This window comes from Blennius ocellaris (genome assembly GCF_963422515.1).
Source record: "Blennius ocellaris genome assembly, chromosome: 10".
Classification (NCBI taxonomy): domain Eukaryota; kingdom Metazoa; phylum Chordata; class Actinopteri; order Blenniiformes; family Blenniidae; genus Blennius; species Blennius ocellaris.
In genome coordinates, this window is record NC_137659.1 from 493,305 (window position 1) to 508,304 (window position 15,000).

The following is a 15,000-nucleotide window of genomic DNA, read 5'->3' on the forward strand; positions in this document are numbered from 1 at the left end:
ACGCCAGCTGGAGTAGCGCTGGGATTAAACACACACACACACGCACACCACACACACACACACACACACACACACACACACACACACACACACACACACACACACACACACACACACACTTAGAGCCACAAAAGTTTTGTTGAGTTCTACGTTCGTACACTCGTATATCTTCTGCTATTTATCAGAATTATCTACAAAAAAACTTTTTTGGGGGTCATTTTGCTTTAATTATCAAGTCATTACTTTTTTATATATAAAAAAAAAAAATTTGAATTAAAAAAAAAAAAATCACAATTTATTTTATAAAAATTTTTTTTAAAATAATTAATAATTTTTTAATGAATTTATTTAAGTTTTCCTCCAGGTTTGTTTGTGTTCACTAACGTTTCCACGACTTTTAATAATAAGTTGAACTCTTGTTCTTTCTCTACGTGTTTTAATGTTTCACATTAAATCACGAGTCAACTGGAGATGAACTTTCAGCACAAACCAGTTTCAGCGTCTGGTTTCCTGCCGAGCTCATCTTATCTCCTCGTATCGCCGCTCCACGGCGTGTGTGTGTGAGTGAGTGTGTGTGTGTGGTGTGAGTGAGAGTGTGTGTGTGTGTGTGTGTGTGAGAGTGTGTGTGACGCTCTCTCTCTTCTGTGTCTCCCTCCATGTGGTTGTTGCTGCTCACCTGCTGGTGATCAGAGACGTCCGGATAGGCTCCGGCCTGCTCCTGCTGATCTAACCTCCTTGATTTGTTTTTCCCTTTCATCTTCTCTCTCTCTCTCTCTCTCTCTCTCTCTCTCTCTCTCTTCTCTCTCTCTCTCTCTCTGATCTCTGGCTGCTGTCTCTCTGCCATCGGTTTGTTCACTCGCTGTCTTTATTAGAGGAGCCTGTACTTCCTGCTGTGGACCCTCTTCCTCCTCCTCCTCCTCTTCCTCCTCAGAGTGAAACAAACTGCGTCTATTTCACACCCCGGGGCGATTTGCGTGAAGCGTGTAGCGTGGGAGTCGCGCGACCTCTGTTCGGTGATGAAGTTGCACAAACGTTGACACAAACCCGGCGTTGTTCCGGCAACTGGTCCAGAGCCGCCATGAGCCTCCAGGCCTGCAGGGGGCAGTGTAACGAGAAGCTCGGAGCCGCGACTAGCCTAAAACACGACATCGCGAACTGTAAATATCCGCCTCCCGGGTTTTTCTGGGCGGAGTTTTCTGGACTCGTAACGGGTTTTATGTGAAATATAGACAAATATCGCCTTTTAAAAAAAAATTAATACACGGGTCCAACGACCTTTTCATCTCTTTGTAGTTTGTCAGAACGTGATTTACAGTCCGTCTTACTTCCGTCGTTGTCATTAATAATAATTTTAAAAAATCTATTTTACAAAAAAGGACATAACTGGAGGAGAAATCGTTAGTTATTTTATTTAAAGACACATTTTATACAAAATAAAATTAAAAAACAAGTATATTACAAAGAGAAATTGTTTCGATTTTTTTTAACTGAAAAGTCGATGACATGTACAAATGGACAATTCAAACTAAAATGACATTTATCGTTACAAACTGATTTCAAAATACCTGTCGGAAGCTTGTTATATTTTATTTTATAACTTTGGGTCCTAAACTGTCTATTTAATGGTCAAACTTCTGCACAGTGGTTCTACTGGCACATTTTTAAAATGATAAATTGATAATATTGAGCCGACGCTCCAATTAAAAATGATATTTTTATCAATAAAATAAAAAGTAAACATTGTAAAATTGGCTCTAAATGAGATTCTTGGCAAATCGTAAAAACATGTGAGTCGGGAAACATTTTTACTCTGAGAAAAACAAAACACTTTTACTTAATTAAATAACATCGAGGCCAAATTTCCTCTGAATGAGTTTTTATTCAAGATTCACAATAAAAAGGTTTCATTTCGTTCAACAGACTGAAAAAAGCCGTTTCGATGGCGCCCCCGGTGGTGGAAATAGTGCGGGGAGTTTGTGTGCATGTGTTTGTGCTCGTGTGGTTTTAGACGTTTGAACCTTAATTTACATCCAAACGAGAACTCGTCTTTTCCTCCGACTCACCGTTTCTGTTTCTCCTCGTCTGGTGAAAAACTTTGATTCTAATTCAGACGTGAAGTTTCAAAAAAACAAAAAGTAACTAAAAATGACTGTTTCTTCTGTGTTTTTAGTCAAAGAGTTTCTCGCCAAAGCCAAAGAAGATTTCTTACGGAAAGGGAATGTCCGCCACAGGTGGGGTGTTTTAAAATCCCTTTCAACTTTCAAAACTTGTTGTTGTTTAACATTAATCAACTGAATTTATCTCTTTTTGAACTTATCAATGGATTTAACAGTTTTACACCTTTTGACATACTATATTCATTGTACTTTTACTTTAGTCCCTGAAAATATATGTTTTTTAAGTGGATTCAATTCTAGATTTGACTTGATTTAAAAAATAAAAAAAAAATTGACTTATGTGTTATAATTCCATTATTTTAGATTAAATGTTGGAAAAACAATAATTGAATAAGACACATTTGAGTTGATCAACAAAGTTTATGAATATATATAATATATATATTATATAAGAATGTAATTATGATAATGGTTATTATATTATTCGAGTAATATAATTATGATATAATTCCATTCAAGTTAAAATTATATTTAAAAAGAAACTAAATATAGCAATTTTTTTTCAAAACAGTCAATTGGTGGGAAAACACACACACACACACACATATATAGTGGGAAAACACACACACACACACACATATATATATATATATATATATACCAATAATACTCATTATTCATAAATATGTAACTTTTTTCAAAACAATGCAATTGGAAAAAATAAACCTATATATATATATATATAACTTTTTTTCAAAACAATCTAGCTGGAAATAGTTTTTTACATGTGTGTATTTATTTATATATATATATATATAGTTTGTAAATATTGAACTTATATAATAACAGTAATACTTATTATAATTCATAATTATAACTTTTTTTCAAAAACAATCTAATTGGAATTTTTTTGTATTTATGTAGGTAAATTTAAAAGTGTATACATGTATATATATGTATATATATATGTGTGTGTGTGTGTGTGTGTGTATATATATATACACACACACATATATATGTGTGTATGTGTATAGGTGTTGAAGTGTCGCTGGTTGTCGTGGTGATGAAGTGTCGCTGGTTGTCGTGGTGATGAAGTGTCGCTGGTTGTCGTGGTGATGAAGTGTCGCTGGTTGTCGTGGTGATGAAGTGTCGCTGGTTGTTGTGGGGATGAAGTGTCGCTGGTTATTGTCGTGGTGATGAAGTGTCGCTGGTTGTCGTGGTGATGAAGTGTCGCTGGTTATTGTCGTGGTGATGAAGTGTTGCTGGTTATTGTCGTGGTGATGAAGTGTCGCTGGTTATTGTCGTGGTGATGAAGTGTCGCTGGTTGTCGTGGTGCTGAAGTGTCGCTGGTTGTTGTTGTGGTGATGAAGTGTCGCTGGTTGTCGTGGTGATGAAGTGTCGCTGGTTGTCATGGTGCTGAAGTGTCGCTGGTTGTTGTGGTGCTGAAGTGTCGCTGGTTGCCGTGGTGATGAAGTGTCGCTGGTTGTCGTGGTGATGAAGTGTCGCTGGTTGCCGTGGTGATGAAGTGTCGCTGGTTGTCGTGGTGCTGAAGTGTCGCTGGTTGTCGTGGTGATGAAGTGTCGCTGGTTGTTGTCGTGGTGCTGAAGTGTCGCTGGTTGTCGTGGTGATGAAGTGTCGCTGGTTGTCGTGGTGATGAAGTGTCGCTGGTTGTTGTAGTGGTGATGAAGTGTCGCTGGTTGTCGTGGTGATGAAGTGTCGCTGGTTGTCGTGGTGCTGAAGTGTCGCTGGTTGTCGTGGTGATGAAGTGTCGCTGGTTGCCGTGGTGATGAAGTGTCGCCGCCCCCTGCAGGACTCCACGAGTCTGGACGACTTCGAGAGGCTGAAGACTCTGGGGACCGGATCCTTCGGGAGAGTCATGCTGGTCAAACACAAAACCTCCGAGCAGTTCTTCGCCATGAAGATCCTGGACAAGCAGAAGGTGGGAGGAGGGGGGGGGGGGGGGGGGGGGAGGATGGGGCGGGGTGAGGAGGGAAGGAGGAAGAGGGGGGGGGAGGGGAGAGGAGGGGGGAGGGGAGAGGAGGAGGGAGGGGGGGGGAGGGGAGAGGAGGAGGAGGATGGGGCGGGGGTAGGAGGGACAGGAGGCGGAGGAAGAGGAGGGGGGGAGGGAGGAGGGAGAGGGGAGGATGGGGAGGGGGGAAGGAGGAGGGGAGGGGAGGAGGAGGAGGAGGAGGGGGGAGGAGCCTGAGGGGAAGGAGGAGGAGCCTGTCGTTACTTTTAATCAGTATTTTAATTCAAACCAGTTCCAGTCTTGTTTCATGGTTTCATGTCGATTCTCCTCCGTCAACAACAGAAACTTTCTATTCAAGCACTTCGAGTTAATTTCTTCTTTTGTTTGTTCATTTTGTGGCGCTTTAATATGAAATAATACAAAATTTATCTGAGCAAAAAATTATAAAAATGACAGAAACGGACATTAACAGATTTTTATTAAATCAAATGTATTTATATACCATTAAACTATTTGTAGAATAACCTTTACATTGAAAGGTATTTCTCTCATCGTGGTTCATCGTCATGGAAACGACGCCTCGGCTCGTCTCTGGAAATCGATTTCTAAAAAAAAAAAAAAAAAAAATCAATATTTTCTTAAAATGTTTAATAATTTTCTTGTGTTTGGACAAGCAGCGTTAAAAAGCGAATTGAATCCATGAATGACGGACTTGAAAGGGTTTGAAAGGAGAAGAAGGTGTGAGATGAAAGAGTGTTTCTTCTCGAGGTGGTGAAACTGAAGCAGATCGAACACACGCTGAACGAGAAGCGCATCCTGCAGGCGGTGAGCTTCCCCTTCCTGGTCCGGCTGGACTACTCCTTCAAGGTAGGGACACGCCCCCACCGTCGCCCCCGGTTACCGTGGCCTGGGCAGTCATCTGACTACTCCCCCCCCACCCCCTCCCCCGCAGGACAACTCCAACCTGTACATGGTGATGGAGTACGTCCCTGGAGGGGAAATGTTCTCACACCTCCGACGCATCGGCAGGTTCAGGTCAGCTCTCTGCTTTCTCTGGTTATTGTTATTATTATTATTACTGTTGTTGTTGTTGACGTTGTTGTTGTTGTTGTTGACTGTGTTGCAGTGAGCCTCACGCCCGGTTCTACGCCGCCCAGATCGTCCTGACCTTTGAGTACCTGCACTCCTTAGACCTGATCTACCGAGACCTGAAGCCTGAGAACCTTCTGATAGACCATCATGGCTACATCCAGGTCTGCTGCTCTGCTCAGGACCAGAGGACCTGGTACCAGGTCCTCTTCTGGTACCAGGTCCTCTTCTGGTACCAGGTCCTCTTCTGGTACCAGGTCCTCTTGTGGTACCTGGTACCAGGTACTCTCCTGGTACCAGGTCCTCTACCGGTACCAGGTCCTCTCCCGGTACCAGGTACTTTCCTGGTACCAGGTACTCTTCTGGTACCGGGAGAGTACAAGGTACCAGGTCCTCTTCTGGTACCAGGTCCTCTTGTGGTACCTGGTACCAGGTACTCTTCTGGTACCAGGTCCTCTCCTGGTACCAGGTACCACAAGAGGACCTGGTACCAGAAGAGGACCTGGTACCAGAAGAGGACCTGGTACCAGGTACTCTCCTGGTACCAGGTCCTCTACCGGTACCAGGTACTTTCCTGGTACCAGGTACTCTTCTGGTACCGGGAGAGTACAAGGTACCAGGTCCTCTACCGGTACCAGGAGAGTACCTGGTACCAACATGTAGTGTAAAATCACCATATATGAACTAAAAGGAGCTGATATGGAATAATTGTAGAAACAAAGAGAGAAACTCTTGTGTGGAATGATTCAAATACTGACGCCCTCCATTATTTCCTCTTCCTCCTCCTCTTCCTCCTCCTCCTCTTCCTCCTCCTCCTCCTCCTCCTCCTCCTCCTCTTCCTCCTCCCAGGTTACAGACTTTGGCTTTGCCAAGAGGGTCAAAGGTCGGACCTGGACGTTGTGCGGGACGCCGGAGTACCTGGCTCCAGAAATCATCCTCAGCAAAGTAAACTTTCCTTTTTAGCAGGAAGTAGAGAGGAAGAGGAGGTAGAGAGGAGGAGGTAGAGAGGAAGAGGAAGAAGTAGAGAGGAAGAGGAAGTAGAGAGGAGGAGGAAGTAGAGAGGAGGAAGTAGAGGAAGAAGTAGAGAAGAGGAGGTAGAGAGGAGGAGGAAGTAGAGAGGAGGAGGAAGTAGAGAGGAGGAGGTAGAGAGGAGGAGGTAGAGAGGAAGAAGTAGAGAGGAGGAGGAAGTAGAGAGGAGGAAGTAGAGAAGAGGAGGTAGAGAGGAAGAAGTAGAGAGGAGGAGGTAGAGAGGAGGAAGTAGAGAGGAGGAGGAAGTAGAGAGGAGGAAATAGAGGAAGAAGTAGAGAGGAGGAGGAAGTAGAGAGGAAGAAGAGAGGAGAAAGAAGAGAGGAAGAGGAAGTAGAGAAGAGTTTATTAGAACTGATCAGTTCGTCTCCAACAGACTGAACATTTCTACTGTTGACATCGTCTTCATTTAGTGTGTGTGTGTGTGTGTGTGTGTGTGTGTGTGTGTGTGTGTGTGTGTGTGTGTGTGTGTGTGTGTGTGTGCAGGGCTACAACAAGGCGGTGGACTGGTGGGCTCTGGGTGTGTTGATCTATGAGATGGCGGCTGGTTACCCTCCGTTCTTCGCCGACCAGCCGATCCAGATCTACGAGAAGATCGTCTCGGGGAAGGTGCGTGGCGCTCGCCGCCTGGCCGCCATCGCCCCGGGCGTGACGGGGTGATGGCGGCCAGGCGGACTGACGCGCTCCACTTCCTGTGTGCAGGTTCGATTCCCGTCACACTTCAGCTCGGACCTGAAGGACCTGCTGAGGAACCTTCTGCAGGTCGACCTCACCAAACGCTACGGGAACCTGAAGAACGCCGTCAACGACATCAAGGGACACAAGTGGTTCGCCACCACCGACTGGATCGCCATCTACGAGAGGAAGGCAGGGACACACACACACACACACACACACACACACACACACACACACACTAAATGAAGACGATGTAAATACTAGAAATGTTCAGTCTGTTGGAGACGAACTGATCAGTTCTAATAAACTCTTCTCTACTTCCTCTTCCTCTCTACCTCCTCTTCTCTTCCTCTTCCTCTCTACTTCTTCCTCTCTACTTCTTCCTCTCTACTTCCTCTTCTCTACTTCCTGCTCTCTTCTTCCTGCTCTCTACTTCTTCCTCTCTACCTCTTCCTCTCTACTTCCTCTTCTCTATTTCCTCTTCTCTACTTCCTCTTCTCTACCTCCTCCTCTCTACTTCCTCTTCTCTACTTCCTGCTCTCTTCTTCCTGCTCTCTACTTCTTCCTCTCTACCTCCTCCTCTCTACTTCCTCTTCTCTACTTCCTGCTCTCTTCTTCCTGCTCTCTACTTCTTCCTCTCTACCTCCTCCTCTCTACTTCCTCTTCTCTACTTCCTGCTCTCTTCTTCCTGCTCTCTACTTCTTCCTCTCTACCTCTTCCTCTCTATTTCCTCTTCTCTACTTCCTCTTCTCTACCTCCTCCTCTCTACTTCCTCTTCTCTACTTCCTGCTCTCTTCTTCCTGCTCTCTACTTCTTCCTCTCTACCTCTTCCTCTCTACTTCCTCTTCTCTATTTCCTCTTCTCTACTTCCTGCTCTCTTCTTCCTGCTCTCTTCTTCCTCCTCTCTACTTCTTCCTCTCTACCTCTTCCTCTCTACTTCCTGCTCTCTTCTTCTTCCTCTCTTCTTCCTCTCTACTTCTTCCTCTCTACTTCTTCCTCTCTACTTCCTCTTCTCTACTTCCTGCTCTCTTCTTCCTGCTCTCTACTTCTTCCTCTCTACCTCTTCCTCTCTACTTCCTCTTCTCTATTTCCTCTTCTCTACTTCCTCTTCTCTACCTCCTCCTCTCTACTTCCTCTTCTTTACTTCCTGCTCTCTTCTTCCTGCTCTCTACTTCTTCCTCTCTACCTCCTCCTCTCTACTTCCTCTTCTCTACTTCCTGCTCTCTTCTTCCTGCTCTCTACTTCTTCCTCTCTACCTCTTCCTCTCTACTTCCTGCTCTCTTCTTCCTCCTCTCTACTTCCTCTCTACTTCTTCCTCTCTTCTTCTTCCTCTCTTCTTCTTCCTCTCTACCTCTTCCTCTCTTCTTCCTCCTCTCTACTACTTACACACACACACACACACACACACACACACACACACACACACACACACACACACACACACACACTTAGAGCCACAAAAAGTTTTGTTGAGTTCTACATTCATACACTCGTATATCTTCTGTTATTTATCAGGAATTATCTACAAAAAACTGACTTTTCTTGGTCATTTTGCTTTAATTATCAAGTCATTACTTTGTTTTTTAAATAATTGTTGGTGTTTTTTTGTTTTTTTTGTTGAATAAATTCCCTTCAGATTTGTTTGTGTTCACTAACTTTTCCACGACTTTAATAACAAGTTGAACTCTTGATTTGCTTGTATTTAATGTATTTTCTTAACTAAGTTGTATTTTTTACTTCTTTCTCCAACTAATACCACCAATGACCACTAGATGTCACTGTTTCTTTACTAATGCTGCTGCAGCGCCTGTACTACATGATTTTCACCTATGGCACACACACACACACACACACACACACACACACACGCGCGCGCGCACACGCACGCACGCACGCACGCACCGCACACACACACACACACACACACACTTAGAGCCACAAAAACGTTTGTTGAGTTCTACGTTCATACACTCGTATATCTTCTGTTATTTATCAGGAATTATCTACAAAAAAATGACTTTTTTTGGTCATTTTGCTTTAATTATCAAGTCATTACTTTGTTTTAAAATAATTTTTGGTTTGTAAATTTTTTTTTTTTTGTTGAATAAATTAATGCATTTTTTTATTGTAATATTTATTAAATTTTTCCCTTCAGGTTTGTTTGTGTTCACTAACTTTTCCACGACTTTAATACTTTTTTTACTCACGACTCCTATCCAGAACCGTAATACCACCAATGACCACTAGATGTCACTGCTTCTTTACTAATGCTGCTGCAGCGCCTCTGCTACATGATTTTCACCTATCACACACGCACGCACGCACACACACACACACACACACACACACACTTAGAGCCACAAAAACGTTTGTTGACTTCTACGTTCATACACTCGTATATCTTCTGCTATTTATCAGGAATTATCTACAAAAAACTGACTTTTCTTGGTCATTTTGCTTTAATTATAAAGTCATTACTTAGTTTTTTAATAATTGTTGGTTTGATTTGTAATTTTTTTGTTTGTTGAATAAATTAATACATTTTTTTATACTAATATTTATTACATTTTTCCCTTCAGGTTTGTTTGTGTTCACTAACTTTTCCACGACTTTAGTAACAAGTTGAACTCTTGATTTGCTTGTATTTAATGTATTTTCTTAACTATAAGTTGTATTTCTTGCTTATCTCTCCAGCCACGTCTCCTGTACAGAACTGTAATACCACCAATGACCACTAGATGTCACTGTTTCTTTACTAATGCTGCTGCAGCGCCTGTACTACATGATTTTCACCTATCACACACACACACACACACACACACACACACACCCAGGCTAAAGTGTGTGTGTCTGGCTGCAGGTTGAAGCTCCCTTCATACCAAAGTGCCGAGGCCCCGGCGACACCAGCAACTTCGACGACTACGAGGAGGAGGAGATCCGCGTGTCTCTCACGGAGAAATGCTCCAAGGAGTTCTCGGAGTTCTAGGAGGCGGCGACTCGGGACATATCAGGGAAAACCACGGGGGTCTTTGCCCTCCGCTAGAGACTCGGGGCGGCGCGGCGGCCATCTTCTTTTTCAGACTGGCCGCCGGGCTGGAGGAGGTGGTGCCCCTCACCGTCACACACACACACACACACACACACACACACACACACACACTCCGGCGTATACAGCAGACACACACACCTTTCCTTTCTTTTTTGTACCCACCACTTTAGTTTTCTTTTTCTTTTTTACTTTGGATGTTTCCACCTCCACGTTAAACCAGAGTCTGGTCGGTCGCAGGGGGCGTGGCCACAGCCGGGAGGGGGCGTGGCTTGTGTGTCGAGGGGGCGTGGTCACGCCTGCAAATCCGTCTGTCCAATCCAAAGCAGCGACTCCAGACGGGAAGAGTCTCTCTGCTTTTTTTGCCTCCGACGGCGGAGTCGTTAGCAAACCTCCGCGTTTTCTTCAATTAGCGACTCTCGGATCAAAGGTTCGCTCCAACAAAGACGAATCCGTCGGACTAAAGTCCAGATAAAATCCTCGAAATGCTAAAAGTTTTAGCAGGTGAAGCTGTTTATGTTCAGGACAGGAGCTTTTCTTGTTTTTCAGCGATTTGTGTATGGAGGCGTTGTGCTACGCGTGGCCACCAGGTGTCACTGTGTCTCACTGAGGAAAAAGGGGAAAATCCACACGGAAGGAAGAACTCGGAGTGAAAAAACCTGAAAACCTGAGAAGAAAAGTAGAAACTGAAACCTGAGGAACGAAGTTGACAGAAAGGTTCGAGTTGTCGACAAGAAAATCTGATAATTAGGTTTTTGTTGTTAAAAAAAACAATTCAAGATGTTTAGTAACTAAAAGCGAAACTCATTTCAGTTAAAATGAGTGAAATCGGTCGCGTTTCATCACAATGATCAAACTAAGTTCATTTAACAAGTTTCTTGTTGGTTCGGCGACTAAAATCACGTCTGAAGTCACAAATTTCGCTAAAAAGTCACAAATTGAGTAAAAAAAAAAAATCCGGTGATTTCAGACGATTTATCGAGACGCGTTGAAATAGAAGTTTATTTTCCACGGCATCGTTCGCGTCGGCGAAACTTTTTAATCGGAGCTTCTGGAGGCGTTTTGTTTCAGGATCGACGTTAAAGATTTAACCTTTAAAGTTCCAGTCGGTTTGAATCTGGACGACTAGATTAACTTCTGACGTTTAACTTTTTCAGTATTAATTCGTTTTTTATTTTTTTTATTTTGTCTCGAGGAGCTCGTGTTCCAGACGTTCCAGATGTGTAACTCTGGCGATTCGTACATGAACACAAAACTCAGATTCTTACGAGAAAAAAATGGTTAAAATATTAATAAAAATCCCTTTTTCTTTCACTGAGAGTTTAAAATTTCAACTATTCTGGAGCTTTTCTGGCATTTTGGAGCTCCGTCGTTCCCGCCATGCTAGCTGCAGCCACCGGGGGGGCGGCGACGTCTCCGGTTTGCAGAACTGCTGGAACAACGACACTTTGCCCCGCGGACTGAGAATCCAGAACGTTCCTCCGGGATCCGTTAGTCGTTGATCTTACTCTTGTTTTGTCTCGTTGTTCGCGGCGACGAGACGCTAATAGCCCGCGGCGGCGTTAGCGTTAGCGTTAGCCTGCCGCCTTCGGAAATAAGAGAAGAGTTTAATTCAAAGTGTTTTTTTTTTTTTAAAGGAAGTGTTTCCAGAACCTTCCGGAGCTCTTCAGACTCCAAGTTTGTACGTTTTGGCGTTTTGTTTTGTTTTTTTTTTTTAACGGCGGCGTTCCGGGATTTTCCTCACGAGACGCCGGCAGAATCGCAAACTGCTCCTCTCATCACGCATAACCGCCGTCGTTCAGCTCATCACGTCATATAAATCCTTTCGTATATGTTTTTATTTATACACATTAGAGATGCTAATAAATTTTATTTTTAAAAGTGTTCCGATCTCCGTCGTTCATTCCCCTTCCTGACCACACGGCGGCGCCATTCAGCCTCCGGTGTGACGAACCTGCTGGGACTGAAGAGAGTTTATAATGTTGTGAAATGTGAAATATCTAAATTACATTCAATGAATGAATAAACAAAAATGTCACCTTTTACAGAAATATCTGAACTTGCAATAACAATAAAAGCAATTTTTATCATTAGAAATTAATATATAATAGAAATAAAGCTAAACGGGTTTGTCCAAAGAAATAAATCAATCAGCTTTTAATCTGAAGGCAGATTTATTCCCAGTGATCGGCGCCTTAATTTATAAAATAAATAATAAAATTGTAGAGGATGATAGTAATTGTCAAAAACCTCGTTTGCTGCATACAAATATATAAAAATTGTTTTTAAATTCAAATTTCACGTTTGTTACAAAAAAGGATGGATCAATTAATATAAACTTAATATATTACTTTTCCACATTGATTTAGAACCAGATCAAAATCAACTGTATGTGAAGTAAAATGCAAACACTGGAAACATTTATCATGACTTTTATTTTGATAGAGACGTTTCCGTCGTGAAAAGAAATTCAGTTTGTGTTTCTTCTTCAGTGAAACGAAATAAATGACGGATTGACGATCGGCTCATTAACGTAGAATCACAGAATTCTGTGTGGAACGGTAAAATATCAAAGTTTATTAAATGTTTTTATAAATTAAACGACGACGCAGAAACACGTTTTTTTTTCATCTTTTATTCATTCAGTAATAAATATGAAATAAACATTTCGACAGGGAAATAATCACAACTGTATAAAAACGTGACGCGTCCGTCGACATCCAGTCAGTAAAAAATAATCCGGAACATTTTATCAAAAAAAATCAACCAAAAAACCCTTTTTAATAAATAGAAAAATTAACTACAACCAAAAAATCTTAATGTTGAAAACGACTTTCAATACATTCAGTTCATGTATGAATGGATAATTAATTATCAAATGGCACAAAAATGGAAAAAGTTCAGATAAAGTTTTGGGAAATTTGACGAAAAAAAAAACTAAATTTGAGGAAAACAAATGTATGTTTATGTTTGTCTTTTCTTAAAGTCGCTTATTAAAACGTTTCAACCCAGAAACTCGTTTCACACCAGAGAAGAAGAAAAAGAGGAGGAAGAGGAGAAGGAGGAGGAAGAAGAGGAGGAGCAGGAGGAAGAGAAGAAGAAGAGGGAAAGGAGGAGGAAGAGAAGGAGGAGGAAGAGGAGGAGGAGCAGGAGGAGGAAGAGGAAGAGAAGGATGAAGAGGAGGAGCAGGAGGAGGAGCAGGAGGAGGAGGAAGAGAAGGAGGAGGAGGAGGATAAGGAGGAGGAAGAAGAGGAGGAGCAGGAGGAAGAGAAGAAGAAGAGGGAAAGGAGGAGGAAGAGGAGGACCAGGAGGAGGAAGAGGAAGAGAAGGATGAAGAGGAGGAGGAAGAGGAAGAGAAGGAGGAAGAGGAGGAGGAGGAGCAGGAACAGGAGGAGGAGGCAGAGGAAGAGGAGGAAGAGGAAGAGGAGGAGGAGGATGAGGAAGAGGAAGAGGAAGAGGAGAAGGAGCAGGAGGAGGAGGAGGAAGAGCAGGAGGAGGAGCAGGATGAGGAGGAGGAAGAGCAGGAGGAGGAGGAGGAGCAGGAGGAGGAGGAGGAAGAGCAGGAGGAGGAGCAGGATGAGGAGGAGGAGGAGGAGGAAGAGCAGGAGGAGGAGGAGGAGGCTCTACTTCCAGAACAGGATGTTCCAGAACAGCAGCCAGCAGGAGGAGGAGGAGGAGGAAGAGAAGGAGGAGGAGGAGGAGCAGGAAGAGGAGGAGGAGGAGGAGGAGGAGGAGGAGGAGGAGGAGGAGGAGGCTCTACTTCCAGAACAGGATGTTCCAGAAGAGCAGCCAGCAGGAGGAGGAAGGGGAGGAAGAGGAAGAGGAAGAGGAGGAGGGAGAGGAGGAGGAGGAAGGGGAGGAAGAGGAAGAGGAGGAGGAGGAGGAAGAGCAGGCTCTACTTCCAGAACAGGATGTTCCAGAAGAGCAGCCAGCAGGAGGAGGAGGAAGAGGAGGAGCAGGAAGAGGAGGAGGAGGAGGAAGAGGAGGAGGAAGAGGAGGAGGAAGAGGAGGAGGACGAGGAGGAGCAGGAAGAGGAGGAGGAGGAAGAAGAGGAGGAGCAGGAGGAAGAGGAAGAGGAGGAGCAGGAGGAGGAAGAAGAGGAGGAGAAGGAAGAAGAGGAGGAGCAGGAGGAAGAGGAGGAGGAAGAGAAGGAGGAGGAGGAGCAGGCTCTACTTCCAGAACAGGATGTTCCAGAAGAGCAGCCAGCAGGGGAAGAGCAGCAGCGCGGCCAGGGGGAAGAGCAGCGAGCCGTACAGGAAGTGGTCCAGGATTCCCTGGGCGACGACTGACAGGTACGACATCCAGCCGTCCAGGAAGCTGAGCGGCGTCTCCTGCAGCTCGGAAGAAGAAGACGCTGAGCAGGAGGGTGGAGGCGGGGCTTAGCAGCACCAGGACCACGGCCGACAGCAGCCTGGAGGGAGGGGAGGGGGGGGGGCGGAGTTACTACTGGTGTGTGTGTGTGTGTGTGTGTTTGAACGTGTGTGTGTGTGTGTGAGTTACTTGGGGGCGTGCGGCGTGACGAAGGCGGCCACGGGCACCAGCGTCAGCGCCAGGATGAAGCCCAGGGAGAAGTTGATGAGCGCCGTGCAGCCGAGCAGCACGGCGAGGTAGAGCAGCGCCAGGAGCTTCAGAACCTTCCAGCCCTGCTCAGTGCCTTCGCCTGAGAGCAGCCTGCACACACACACACACACACACACACACACACACACACACACACACACACACACACACACACACACACACACACACACACACACACACACACACACACACACACACACACACACACACACACACACACACACACACACACACACACACAGTTAAAGTCCTAGTGAAATGAAAATCCCACCTCCAAAACACTCTGGCTGTCGCTTCTAGGATCCTTTTTATCCCGGCTAGCTGCTAGCTGCGTGAGCTAGCGGCTCCCGCTAGCCGCTAGCCGTGCTCCTTTCCTCCTCTCTCGGTCTCTTCCAGGCTCAATCTTTCATCAAGGCTCATAAAACGCCGACTAGAACTTCAAAACACTGTAAAAACTTAAGAGGAAACAAGCCGATATAAACACAACAGATCGA

General features: G+C 44.4%; 2 protein-coding genes across 2 annotated transcripts in view; one reads left to right on the forward strand and one right to left on the reverse strand.

Annotated features, from left to right (window-relative positions):
• Window positions 1–11,809, forward strand: part of LOC308135364 (cAMP-dependent protein kinase catalytic subunit beta-like) — a 26,005-nt gene extending 14,196 nt beyond the window's left edge. Inside the window, exons 3-10 of the mRNA XM_080503293.1 lie at window positions 3,928–4,056; window positions 4,855–4,953; window positions 5,039–5,121; window positions 5,213–5,339; window positions 6,025–6,120; window positions 6,688–6,810; window positions 6,904–7,068; window positions 9,740–11,809. Of these exons, the coding sequence (XP_080359419.1) occupies window positions 3,928–4,056; window positions 4,855–4,953; window positions 5,039–5,121; window positions 5,213–5,339; window positions 6,025–6,120; window positions 6,688–6,810; window positions 6,904–7,068; window positions 9,740–9,865 (948 nt within the window). The 3' untranslated portion in view covers window positions 9,866–11,809. The remainder of the gene's footprint in view (window positions 1–3,927; window positions 4,057–4,854; window positions 4,954–5,038; window positions 5,122–5,212; window positions 5,340–6,024; window positions 6,121–6,687; window positions 6,811–6,903; window positions 7,069–9,739) is intronic.
• Window positions 11,810–13,987: 2,178 nt separating this feature from the next.
• Window positions 13,988–15,000, reverse strand: part of gpaa1 (glycosylphosphatidylinositol anchor attachment 1) — an 11,852-nt gene continuing 10,839 nt past the window's right edge. The window contains 3 exon segments of the mRNA XM_080503252.1: window positions 13,988–14,266; window positions 14,268–14,336; window positions 14,426–14,596. Coding sequence (XP_080359378.1) covers window positions 14,095–14,266; window positions 14,268–14,336; window positions 14,426–14,596 — 412 coding nt within the window. The 3' untranslated portion in view covers window positions 13,988–14,094.